Source organism: Stomoxys calcitrans, chromosome 3 (genome assembly GCF_963082655.1).
Source record: "Stomoxys calcitrans chromosome 3, idStoCalc2.1, whole genome shotgun sequence".
NCBI lineage: Eukaryota > Metazoa > Arthropoda > Insecta > Diptera > Muscidae > Stomoxys > Stomoxys calcitrans.
Window position 1 is genome coordinate 186,394,245 of NC_081554.1, and position 14,008 is coordinate 186,408,252.

Consider the following 14,008-nt stretch of genomic DNA (forward strand, 5'->3'; position numbering starts at 1 on the left):
TCTGCACAAAAATTGGCACGGATTGTTTTGTTGCTGGTCTGAATTTTTGCAAAATTTCATCAAAATCGGTTCAGATTTAGATATAGCTCCCATATATATGTATCGCCCGATTTGCACTTAAATGGCCGCAGTAGCTACAGTTTTCAACATATCTGGACAAAACTTGGCACGGACTGTTTTGTTGCATATTTTTGCAAAATTTCATCAAAATCGGTTCAGATTTAGATATAGCTCCCATATATATGTATCGTTCGATTTGCACTTAAATAGACGTAGTAGCTAAAATTTTCAACCGATCTGCACAAAATTTGACACGGACTGTTTTACTTGATTTTAACATATTTGCAAAATCTCATAAAAATCGGTTCAGATTTAGATATAGCTCCCATATAAATGTATCGCCCGATTTGCACTTAAATAGGCATAGTAGCTACAATTTTCAACTGATCTGCAGAAAATTTGGCACAGTTCAGATTTAGATATAGCTCCCATATACGTATATAATTATATATTGCCCGAATTTATAATTTTAGGGTAGGAGTAGGGTATTACATAGTCGGCTCCGCCCGACTTTTGCCTTTCCTTAGTTGTTTTTTTTTTTTTAATTTCATCCAAAATGCCAAAACTCCTTTCTCATCTTTATATCCAAAGGAATAATAAATCACCAGAGCTATACTATAACTGCGTAGGTTTCCTTCAAAGTCATTGTCTCATTTTCCTGTGAAAGAAAATACTCTAGCATGCTGGTTTTTCCAAGAAGCTCAAATAAATTAGTTAAATTGTTGTGGAAAATGGAAAAAATCGTAAAGACAAAAACTCTGGCTGCCAGATGAACGTGCAGATATCTGACTCTGACAAACATCAAAGCAGTTCCACATGTTAGCAAGCACTTCACACCAAAGAAAATAAGGAGCAGGCAGTCAACAAAACAAAAAAAAAGGAATGAATGAATGTAATTCTATGTTAAGTTACAAATAATACCAATTTGCCAAGAATAAAAAAAAAAAACCAAAAGCGTAGGAATAAAAGAACAACCATAAGCATTGATATATGCCATAGCATGGAAGTAAGTGAAATTTTACTGCCAACAACTTTTCTTCAGTTTTGTTCTTTTATTTTTTCTTGTGTACAACAAAAAAATTTTGTGTATAGCACACCTTCACCTTTCCAACTTTAGCTTTGTTCAGTTTTTATTTTTTTTTGTTTCATTGAGCAACGAATCCAAAAGTTTAAGTAATAAATCAGCCATGAACAAAAGTGCAAATTGATTGAAAGTTTCTCAGCAATGCAAAGAAAAAATAAGTGGAAAAATATATATTTTTCCTTCGTCTCATCTAATAGTGATGAAATTTTTAAGGATTCTGTGAATGATTGACTTCCATTATAATATCCAGTTTTCTGGTCAAAGATTAAGTCAAATATTGGAAATTCATTAAGAGGCATGGGGTATATTATTGTGTTGCCCAAAAAGTAATTGCGGATTTTTTATATAGTCGGCGTTGACAAATTTTTCACAGCTGAAACCACTTTTGATGGATCTCGGCGGATGATTTCAGATCCGTATCACATTTCGCGCAAATATGGTCAAACTGTAATACTTATGGTTGACAAATGACAACATTATTGCAAATTTCTCAAAATCTGAGGAACATATATATGTCAGCTATATCTAAATCTGAACCGATTTCGAGAAAACTTCTCAGATATTGTGGTAGTCACCGAGGAAGGCGTTGTGCAAAATTTTGGCAGGTGTGGTCAATAAATGCGCTTGCAATGGCTTTAGAAATAAAAATCGGGCGATATATATATGTGAGAGCTATATCCAAATCAGAACCGATTTCTATAAAATTCACTGGTTATGTCAAGAGTCATAGGAAAATGGTTCCTGCAAAATTGCGAGAAATTCGGTTAACAAATAAGAACTTTATTGCAATAAAATCAAAATCTGAGGAACATATATATGGGAGCTATATTTAAATCTGAACCGATATCGAGCAAACTTCTCAGATATTGTGATAGTCATCAATGAAGAAGTTGTGCAAAATTTTGCCAAGATTGGTCAATAAATACGCTTGCTGTGACTCTATAAGTTAAAATCGGGTGAAATATATGTGAGAGCTATATCTAAATCTGAACCGATTTCCATGAAATTCATAAGAATTATCGAGAGTCAGGAGAAAATCCTTCTTGCCGAATTTCGAGGGAATGGGTTAACAAATGGCCATTTTATTGCATTATTGCTGCAAATCGGACGAAGATATATGTGAGAGCTATATCTAAATCTGAACCGATTTCAAGTAAACTTCTCACATATCCTGGTAGTCATTGAGGAAGACGTTGTGCAAAATTTTGGCGAGATTGGTCAATAAATACGCTTGCTGTGACTCTATAAGTTAAAATCGGGTGAAATATATATGTGAGAGCTATATCTAAATCTGAACCGATTTCTATGAAATTCACAAGATATATCCAGAGTCAGGAGAAAATCCTTCTTGCCATGCATCGAGAAAATCGGTTAACAAATGGCCATTTTATTGCATTATTACTGCAAATCGGACGAACATATATATGGCAGCTATATCCAAATCTGAACCGATTTCGTGCAAACTTCTCAGATATTGAGGTAGTCATTGAAGAAGGCGTTGTGGAAATTTTTGGCATGATTGATCAATAATGCGCTTGCTGTGACTCTAGAAGTGAAAATCGGGCGATATATACATGTGAGAGCTATATCTAAATCTAAACCGATTTCTATGATATTCATGGGTAATATTGAGAGGAGAAAACCCATCGTGCCAAATTTCGAGAAAATCGGTTAACAAATGAGCACTTTATTGCAATATTTCTCAAAATCAGACGAACATATATATGGGAGCTATATCTAAATCTGAACTGATTCCGAGCAAACTTCTCAGATATTGTGGTAGTCATCGAGGAAGGCGTTGTGCAAGAATGGTCAATAAATGCGCTTGCTGTTGTAATATTTTCTGTAGAATTTCAATACAAGTCTAGTAAATTTATGATGTTTTCTTTTCGGCTCTCCTTTATAACTTACTTTGCATGTATAAATTCCTTCATCCAAACGATTTGCTTTTGAAATTCCCAATATGGCAGTGAACACATCTTTGGATTCTGGTGGTAAAACAGTAGTCCATATTTCCCTGAAAAATTAAATTTAAAAATAAGTATTTTCATGTAAGTGCTATTATATTTATAACAGAAAAATAACAGATAATTACTAGCATTATTAAAAATATCATACTCATAAACTCATCATTATCCCCCTGCAGCACATCTTGTGAAAGTTTCATTGACCAAAAGCCCCCCCATTATCATGAAAACACACAACTTAAACGAGTAATTTGCCATTGTGGATAATAGTTACTCTTCTGCTCTTGAACTTTACGCAACAGTTACAGTTTCATATTTGCATTATGTGCTGTGTTGGAAAATTCCAAGAACACAGTGAGGGTGGAAACAAGGAAAAAAAGAAACACATTATTAAACATTTTTCACAAACTATCATTAATTTTCACACAAAGTATAGTAGGTTCAAGTGAAAAATGTGGAGAAATGAGATAATGGACAGTGGATCAAAGAGGAGAAATGCAGGTATTCGAGAGAAAATCTAAAGCGATTTCCATTGGCAGTGATTATCACTGACATATTCTCTAAACAATTTTTATTATTATAATTGAAAATTTTTTTAGAAAATTTTATTGATTATCACTGACATTTTTTGTAGAAAGTCTTCAGTGATTATCACGAAGACAATCACCGAATATCTTTACAAAATATTCGGTGACTATCACTGAAATCAATGATTATCATCGAAATTTTCTGAAGAAAATTTTCATTAGTTATCGCAGAAATGTTCAATCTTCAGTTATTATCACTGGCATTTCCTATAGTGATAATCAGTGATTATAAGTGAAATTTTTCGTAGGTAATCATCAGTGATTATCATTGAAATTTTTACTTAAAACATTTTCCATAATTATCACCGACAATTTCCTTTTAAAATCTTCATTGATTATCACTGAAGTTTTCAATAAAAATCTTTAAAAGAAAATGTCCAGTGATTATCACTGACATTTTTTGTAAAAAATCTTCAGTGATTATCACTAAACTATTTTTTACAAAATATTCAGTGATTACCACCAAAATATTCTTTTCAAAATGAAAAAGCTGGGATACCAGAATGATGACGGGTGGTGGTGGATGCCTAAAAGAAACCGATGGTGAGTTGGAGTTCGGTACACCGAAGTCCAATCACCGTAACACAAAAGGAAATGGAGCTCGATTACTATGGTTGCCACGGATGTAGGTAGGGCTCGTGTGTTTAGACAAAGTCTTACCCAATTTTAGCTATAGGAAAATACGGTGAAGAAAAAACGACAGAGGTTAAGATGCTCAAGACCACGTTTGCAAGTTTATTGTCTGAGTTGTTCAAACGGAAAGAAAGTAGAACCATGTTCTATCAAAATGTCTACCAATATTTTTTTTTTAGTACTAATGTAATGACATATGTAGTTAAGTGAGTTAAGATAATTAGTATACGTGAAGCATACGTAGCGTGATAATGATGTGGCATTGCATGCAGGGGTGGGAGTTGTGTGGCATGAACACAAAATATTCAGTGATTATCACTGAAATTTCCTATTAAGAATCATCAGTGATTATCAATGAATTTTTCTAAAGAAAACTTTAAATAATTATCACTGAAATTTTCCGTAGGAAATCTTCAGTGATTATCACTGGCGTTTCTATAGTGATAATCAAGGTTTATGGATGACATTTTTGGTAGGAAATAGTCTGTGATTATCACTGAAATTTTTCCCTAGAAAATGTTCGTTGATAATCACTGACATTTTTCTTTGAAAATCTTCAATGATTATCACTAAAATTTTTTACAGAAAATCTTCAGTGATTATCATTGAAATTTTCTTAGGAAAATCTTCAGTGATTATAACGGAAACATTCTTTAGAAATTCATCACTGATTATCACTGAAATTCTATAGAAAAATTTTTGTGATTATCACAGAATATGTACAGTGAATATCTCCGATATTTTCCGTAGGTAATCTTCAGTTGTTATTATCTACATTTACTAAAGAAGATCTTCAGTGATAATCACTGAAGATTTTTTATAGAAAAACTTCCATGATTTTCACTGAAATTTTCCGTAGGCAACTTCATTGATTATCACTGGTATTTTCTTAAGAAACCCTTTAGTGATTATGACTGCATTTTTCTATCGATTTTTTTTTTCATAGGAAATCTTCGATGATTATCACTAGAAATTTTAGATTATTTTCATTGACATTTTCCTTTGAAAATATTCAGTGAATATCACTTTTAATTTCTATAGAAAATCTTAAGTGATTATCACCAAAATATTCCTTAGAAAAATTTCTGTGTTTATCACCAAAACTTTCCTTAGAAAATCTGCATTAAATAATCTATTAAAAATCTTCAGTTAAAAAAAACTTCAGTGATTATCACTGAAATATTCTTTTGAAAATTTTTGTTGATTATCACTGACATCTTCTCTAGAAAATCTTCAATTATTATCAGTGAAATATTCTTAACAAAATTCTCAGTGATTATGACGGACATTTTCTATGGAAAATCTTCAGTGATTATCACTGATATTTTTTATAAAAATTTTTCAGTAATTGTCACTGACATTTTTGGTAGGAAACATTTCGTGATTTTCACTGACATTTCTTTATCACTTACATTATCCTTTAAAAATCTTTAGTGATTATCACGGAAATTTTCTGTAGAAAATCTTCAGTTATTATAATTTTTTTTAGATAACCATCTGTGATTATCACAGACATTTTCCATAAAAATTCTTCAGTGGTTATCAATAAGATTTTCCAAAGAAAATCTTCAGTGATTATCATTGATATTTTTAATAGAAAATTTTCAGTGATTACCACTGACATTTTCCATGAAAATTCTTCAGTGATTATCACTGAGTTTTTCCAAAGAAAATCTTCATTGATTATAACTGACATTTTCCATGAAAAAATCTTCAGTGATTATCACTGACACTTTCCATAAAGAAATCTTCTTTTTTATCACTGAAATTTTCCATAAAAAAATCTTCAGTGGTTATCACTGAGACTTTCCATAAAGAAATCTTCAGTGATTATCACAGCCATAAAAAATGTTCACTAATTATAACTGACATTTTTCATAAAAATTCTTTAATGGTTATCACTGAGATTTTCCATAGAAAAAATTCAATGTTTATCACTGACATTTTCTATAAAAATTCTTCAGTGGTTATCACTGAGACTTATAAACAAAATTTTCAGTGATTATCACTGCCATAAAAAATTTTCATTAATTATAACTGACACTTTTCCTTAAAAAAATCTTCAGTGATTATCACTAACATTTTTCATAGAATATCTTCAGAGATAATCACTGACATTTTCTATAGAATATCTTCAGTGGTTATCACTGACGTCTTCCATAGAAAATCTTCAGTGATTATCACTGAGATTATCCATAAAAAATATTTAGTGATAGTCACTGACATTTTCCGTATACAATCTTCAGTCATAATCACCGACACATAAGTTTTCCTTGAAAGTCCTTCATTCATTTTCATATCAAATTCAAACTTTTTTCCTACCTTTGAGCCACTGTACTCATGCATTAAACGAATGTGTAGTCCATTTGAATGTTTGAAAAAAAAAAAACCATAAATGCGCTGTTTTGGACTTGGGTATTGGCAAATGCTAAACAATAGTTGAACTTTTTCATTACCTTCCTTTAATGTTACGTGTGAATGGGTGTTAATTACTAGCAGCGGCGTAAATTTCAGCTTAATGGAAAAAATCATATTGTATAGCTGTATGCTCTGATATGGAAATATCATTTACTAGTGAATAGGTGAAAATATGGTAATTAGAATAGTTGGTTTGGTATAGTCGTAACAAAACAGCATTTTGTAAGAATCATGGAAGAATCAATGGAAGAATTTAAAATAAACAAAAAAAAAAAAAAAAAAAAAAAATAGAACTTTGGACGCTTTATATACAAATGCGTTTTTTTAAGTTGTGCAAAATGTGCTCAAATAGAAAATGTTGTATTTTTTAATTGTGGTTATAGGGTGGGAGTGGTTGGTAGATCCCCAGAAAATTGGTCCCGAAAGTGGAACCAATTTCGTGCTCTAATTCCCAATACTTTTCACATTGACATGGTCGGTAAATATGTGTGGTTTAGTGTTTTGGGATGTGGAGTGTTCCCCCAAACCCTGAAAATAAATCAGCATCGTGGTCTACTCTCAAATATAAAAATTATTTGAACCCAATCAAATTCGTTTTCTATTCTCAAATACCTTTCATTTAAATTGCTTATTGCAAAATTCAGCAAATATGTCCGGTTTGGGGTATGGGCTCTAAGAACTATCAATATCGAGCTCCATTCTCTTTAAGACCCAAATTGTCTGGGTGAGCAAATACGTTGTATTTCAGGGTTGCTATGTGGTTGGACGTCCCCTAGACAGTTGGTCCCGAATGTTGATTTCAGATTCGTGATCTACTCCCAAAATCCTTTCATTTAAGCCCCATTTTTTCATAGACGGCCCCATATTGCCATTGTCGATAAATAAGTCCGATTTAGGGATTTTTTGGGGCTAGGGTGGTCCCCCAAACACTTGGTCTTAAAATTGCCATGGTCAGTAAATAAGACTTGTTTGGGGGTGTTTTGGGGAAGAGAAGGGCCGCCAGAAAATTGGTGCAACATTTGGATATTAGATTCGTATTCTACTCTCAAATACCTTTTATTTGAGCCCCATATTGCCATTGTCGATAAATAAGTCCGATTTAGGGATGTACTGGGGCTAGGGTGGTCTCGCAAGCACTTGGTCCTAAAATTGGATGTCGGATACGTTTTTTGCTCTTAAATACCTTTCATTTGAGTCCCACATTGTCGTGATTGGTCAGTTTGTATATTCGGTGGTTTTGGAGTGGGGCGCCCCCCTAGGCATCGTAAAATGTGGATAACCAATTTTGATTTCTAGGTTGCAATAAGAGGGCGCAACAACCATCTCCGAGATCTGATGAAAATTAGGGTAAGGGGGAGGGTTCGCCCCCATTAAAATATCAAAAAATTAAGTTCCCTAATCTCACCACGGGTTCATAGTGCAACATCTGTGAAAATTTCAAGAAAATCCGTTCAGCCTGTTTTGGGGCCAGGGTGGTCCGCCAAACACTTGGTGCCAAAATTGGATCCCATCCGAAATTTGAATACCAAATTTTGGTTTGTTGGTTGCTATAGAAGGCACATAAAATTTCTCATCATCCATCTCCGAGATCTGGTGTTTTTGAAAATTAGGTTAGGGGGGAGGGTCCGCTCCCCTTCAGATATCAAAAACGTAAGTACCCTATTTTCACTACGGGTTCATAGTGCACCGCCTGTGAAAATTTCAAGAAAATCTATTGAGCCTGTTTTGGGGCTAGGGTGGTCCCCCAAACACTTGGTTCTAAAATTAGATGTCGGATATGTTTTTTCGCTCTTAAATACCTTTTATTTGAGTCCCATATTGTCGTGATTGGTCAATATATATATTCGGTGGGTTTTGGGGTTGGGGCGGCCGCCTATGTATCCGCAATTTGGATACGAAAATTTTGCTTCCAGGGGCTCAAGAAGTCAAATCGGGATATCGGTTTTTATGTAGGCTACAGCAGTTCCTTGGCCGATTTGATCTGCACTTGACACAATTGTTGGAAGTCGAAACAGAACACATTCAGACAAATCGGATGAAAATTTAGCCTTCCTGGGGCTCAATAATTCAAATCGGGAGATCGGTTCATATGGGAGCTATATCAGGCTCTTGACCGATTTCAATTAAATCGGCAAAAATTGCGGGCTCCAGGGGCTCAGAAAGTCAAATTGGGAGATCGGTTTATATGGGAGCTATATCTAAATCTTAACCGATATGGCCCATTGGCAATCCCCAACGATCTACATCAATAAGAAGTATCTGTGCAAAAATTCAAGCGGCTGGCTTCACGGGTTCATAGTGCTCCATCTGTAAAAATTTCAAGAAAATCCGTTTAATCAATGTGCTAAGTACGGTCCAAATAGGTGTATAACCTGATAAAGCTCCCATATAAACTGATCTCCCGAATAGACTTCTTGTGCTCCTGAAAGCCGCCATTTTTTTCCGATTTGGCTGACATTTTGCATGCGGTATTCTGTTACGACTTCCAACACATGAGTCAATTACAATTGAAATCGGCCTATAATCCCATAACCGGTCTATAACCCATATAACCGAACTCCCGATTTGACTTCTTGAGCAATTTTGTCGGATTTGGCTGAAATTTTTCATGTAATGTTTTGTTACTACTTTCAACAACTGTGCCAAGTACGGTCCGAATCAGACTATAACCTGATATAGCTCCCATATAAACCGGTATTCCGATTTGACTTCTAAAGCCCTTACAAGGCCAATTTTTTGTCCGATTTGGCTGAAATTTAGCAGATAGTGTGCTGTCAAGTCTTCCAACAACTGTGTTAAGTACGATTTAAATCGTTCTATTTTCTGATATATTTCCCATATAAACCGATCTCCCGATTTGACTTCTTGAACCCTTACAAGCCGCATTTGTTGTCCGATTTAGCTTCATTGTGTTTTGTTATGATTTCCAATAACTGTGCCAAGTACGGTTGAAATGGGTCTATAATCTGATATAGCTTTCATATAAACCGATCTCTCGATTGTCCTTGCTCGGTTCCTACATTCTTTAATTTTGCTGGTGTGACTGAAGTTTGGTATGTAGAATAAAGTAATACCAATCAACTAAATTTAGTTTGTATAACTTTTTTGCAGAATCCTTGGGGATGATTTCACAGGATTCGGCCTGGCCGAACTTAGCACGCTTTTACTAGTTTTTACCTAGTTTAATGTCTCCATTACTAATAACATAAGGCAGAGTTAGCCAACAACAACAACAACAAACATGCATTCAAATGTATGAATGGGTGTGGGTGGTATTCAATGCACTGCTTATTTACATTCTCACGCCCATGAGAGATAGAGAGAAGGGCTCTCATGGCGTGAGAATTATTTATGAATGAATGCTAATTATGTTAATAGAGAAATAAAGAGAGCTCACATAACGAATGGCATACCAATAACACACAAGTTGAAGAGCAAGCCGCAGTACTAACCACACCTGGACAAATACAACTACAATAATAAACACATATGTGGGGGAGAGGAAATTACTGTGTAAGCGAGAAATGGTCAGTTAGAAACCAGATACCTTTATGAAAGGAAATGAATTTGAATTTCAATTAGGTAAATGGGTACATTGTCCTGAAAATAATTAAAGAGCAGGGATTTCTTCTCTAGGGACCCGAAATTCCACTAATTAAAGGAAAGGGTGTTAATTTTTAATGTTGGTATACATAGTGGTATGCAAAATGCTGGCAATTTCTATGGTTGGGTATAAAATTGTTGAGGAACGACATCACTAACTTTTCGATTGGAATTGATTTGAAGTGAAACCCATAGCAAAGAAAATACTAAATATTTGTCTTAATTTAGAACAAAATAAGAAAAAATGGGTAAATTTTGACAATCCTATCCAAAATTTTCTATAGCAATAAAATACTGACAAAATCTTTTTAAAAGCTTTATGGGAGACAAAGTTTTAACAATATTTTTCAGAAAAATAAAATTTTGACAAAATTTTTATATTCATACGTTTTGCAATAAAATCATTTGGTCGAGAAATAGTTCATACAATAGGATATTGTCCGGATGCAAACAGTAGGATAATCTGTTTCTATTACAAATAGAAAACACAACTAAAAATGTGCCAAGTTCGGCCGAGTCGAATCTTGGGAACCCATCACCATGGATTCTGCTAAAATATGGGAGCTATATCAGATTAAGATCGATTTGGACCGTACTAAGCACAGTTGTTGAGAGTCATAACAGAACACTATGAGCAAAATTTTAGTCAAATCGGGCAATAATCGCGGCTTCCAGGGGGCTCAAGAAGTCAAATCGGGATATCGGTTTATATGGGAGCTATGTCGGGCTATAAACAGATTAAGACCGTACTTGACACAGTTCTTGAAAGTCATAAGAGAACACCGTGTGCAAAATTTCACCAAAACCGGATGAAAATTAAGGCTTCCAGGGGCAAAAGAAATCAAATCGGGAGATTGGTTTATATGGGAGCTATATCAGGTTCTTGACCGATTTGAACCGTACTAGGCAGAGCTGTTGAGATTCTTAACAGAACACTACATGCAAAATTTCAGTCAAATCTGAACAAAAATTGCGGCTTCCAGGGGCAAAATAAATCAAATCTGGAGATCGGTTTATATGGGAGCTATATCAGGTTCTTGACCGATTTAAACCGTACTTGGCACAGTTGTTGAGAGTCATTACAGAACACTACATGAAAATTTTCAGCCAAATCCGACATAAATTGCAGCCTGTAAGGGCTCAAGAAGTCAAATCGGGAGTTTGGTTTATATGGGAGCTATATTGGGTTAATGACCGATTTAGATCATACTTTGGCAAAGTTCTTGGAATTCATAAGAGAGCACTGCGTGCAAAATTTCAGCCAAGTCGAATGAAAATTGCGGCTTTTAGGGGCTCAAGAAGTCAAATCGGGAGATCGGTTTATATGGGAGCTATATCAGGTGGTAGACCGATTTAAACCGTACTTGTCACAGTTGTTGAAAATCATAACAAAACACTATGTGAAAAATTTCCGCCAAATTGGACAAAAATTGCGGCTTCAAGGGGCTCAAGAAGTCAAATCGGGATATAGGTTTATATGGGATCATATCAGATTCTTGACCGATATAAATCCTACTTGGCACAGTTGTTGGGAGTCATAATAGAACACCACACGCAAAATTTCAGCCAAATCGGACAAAAATTAAGGCTTCCAGGGTGCTCAAGAAGTCAAATCGGGAGATCGGTTTATATGGGAGCTACATCGAAACTTCAACCGATATGACCCATTTGCAATCCCCAACGACTTACATCAACATAAAGTATCTGTGCAAAATTTCAAGCGGCTATCTCTACGAGTTCGACCGCTTTCGTGATTTCGATAGAAGGACGGACAGTCGAACATGGCTAGATCGACTCAGGATGTCGAGACGATCAAGAATGTATATATGGGGTCCTAGATCAATATTTCGAGGTGTTACAAACGGTTCGCACCCGTTTGAACATGGCGAGGAAAGTACGATCTGACACTGCACGCAAACTGAACATTAAAAAGCTGAAAACACAACAAATGGCAGCGGTATACTCCACTCAACTGACCCAACAGCTTGATGAAAGCGCTCCTTGTTTCGATGATATAATGGCGCAGTGGCAAATGCAAATGGAAAATGCCGCCAAATCCGTACTTGGGTACCGGAAGCCTCCTCCAAAAAACCCCATGGTACCACCAAGAGTGTCTAGATGCTACTGAAGCCAAGAATGCGACATATAAAGCAACCCTGCAATCTGTAGCAACGCGCCGGATGAAGGAGAGGTATCGGGAGAAAAGGAGAGAGGAGAAACGTATATTCCGCAGAAACGTCTATTCCGCAGAAAGAAAAAGGAAATCGAAAGTCGTGAGTGAGAGTGAGAGCTAATTGAGATGTACAGGAGTTACAATGATGAAGGCCACCGTAGCGCAGAGGTTAGCATGTCCGCCTATGACGCCGAACGCCTGGGTTCGAATCTTGGCGAGACCATCGGAAAAGCTTTTCAGCGGTGGTTTTTCCCTCCTAATGCTGGCAACATTTCTGAGGTACTATGCCATGTAAAACTTCTCTCCAAAGAGGTGCCGCACTACGGCACGCCGTTCGGACTCGGCTATAAAAAGGAGGCCCCTAATCATTGAGCTTAAACTTGAATCGGACTTGCACTCATTGATATGTGAGAAGTTTGCCCCTGTTCCTTAGTGGAATGTTCATGGGCAAAATTTGCATTTGCAGGAGTAAGAATGAAGTCTGGAAATTCTACCAAAGAATTAAACATCAAACCGATGGCTTTGATACATGTGCCTGTACCTCCTGCAGAGACAAAAAAGGAAATCTGGTAATTGACACAGATAACATGCTGAGAATATGGAAAGAACATTTTACCCAACTGCTAGTGTCCGATGTTGGCGGCGAAGAGGATAGCGCATAACCAATCCCTGATGATGGTATAGAATGTTTACCTCCTGGTCAGAATGATGTCCACGACTAAAGAACAACAAGGCAGCAGGAGCCGACGGGTTACCTGCTGAACTATTTAAGACCGGAGGCGACTCGCTGATAAGGCATATGCATCAGCTTATCTGGCTAGAAGAACGCATACCCTATGATTGCAACCTCAGCATACTATGTCCCGTACCCAAGAAAGGAGACAAGACGGAATGTGCCAACTACAGAGGAATAAGTCCCCTCCCCATCGCATACAAGTTACTCTCGAGCATACTGTGAAAGATTAAATCCTAAATTCAATGAGATAATTGGGCCCTATCAATGCGGCTTTAGACCTGGTAAATCCACCCTGGACCAGATATTCACACTGCGCCAACTCCTGGAAAAGACCCGAGAGGGGCAAATCAACACCTACCATCTCTTTGTTGACTACAAAGCCGCCTTCGATAATCCTTTACGTTGAAAGGTATTTCAAGCCATGTCTGAGTTTGGTATCCCTGCAAAATTCCAATAAGACTCTGCAGGACGACACTTGCTGATACGCATTCCTCAGTAAGAAGAGAAAAGAATCTCCCAGAACCATTGAGTACCAAACGAGGCTTCAGCCAAGGAGACAGCCTGTCGTGCGATCTCTTTAATATCCTGCGAGAGAAGATTATACAAGATGCAGATGTGAATAGATATGGCACACTAATCACAAGAGAGAGAACACATGCTACTCGCTTATGCCGACGACATCGACAACATAGGTCGGTCACCCGATGTAGTAACTGCAGCCTTTGAAAGAATCGAAAGAGGGTCAGT

General features: G+C 36.2%; 1 protein-coding gene across 1 annotated transcript in view; it reads right to left on the reverse strand.

Annotated features, from left to right (window-relative positions):
- Positions 1 to 14,008, reverse strand: part of LOC106092019 (uncharacterized) — a 471,923-nt gene that overhangs the window by 140,355 nt on the left and 317,560 nt on the right. The window contains exon 8 of the mRNA XM_059365737.1: positions 3,056 to 3,161. Coding sequence (XP_059221720.1) covers positions 3,056 to 3,161 — 106 coding nt within the window. The remainder of the gene's footprint in view (positions 1 to 3,055; positions 3,162 to 14,008) is intronic.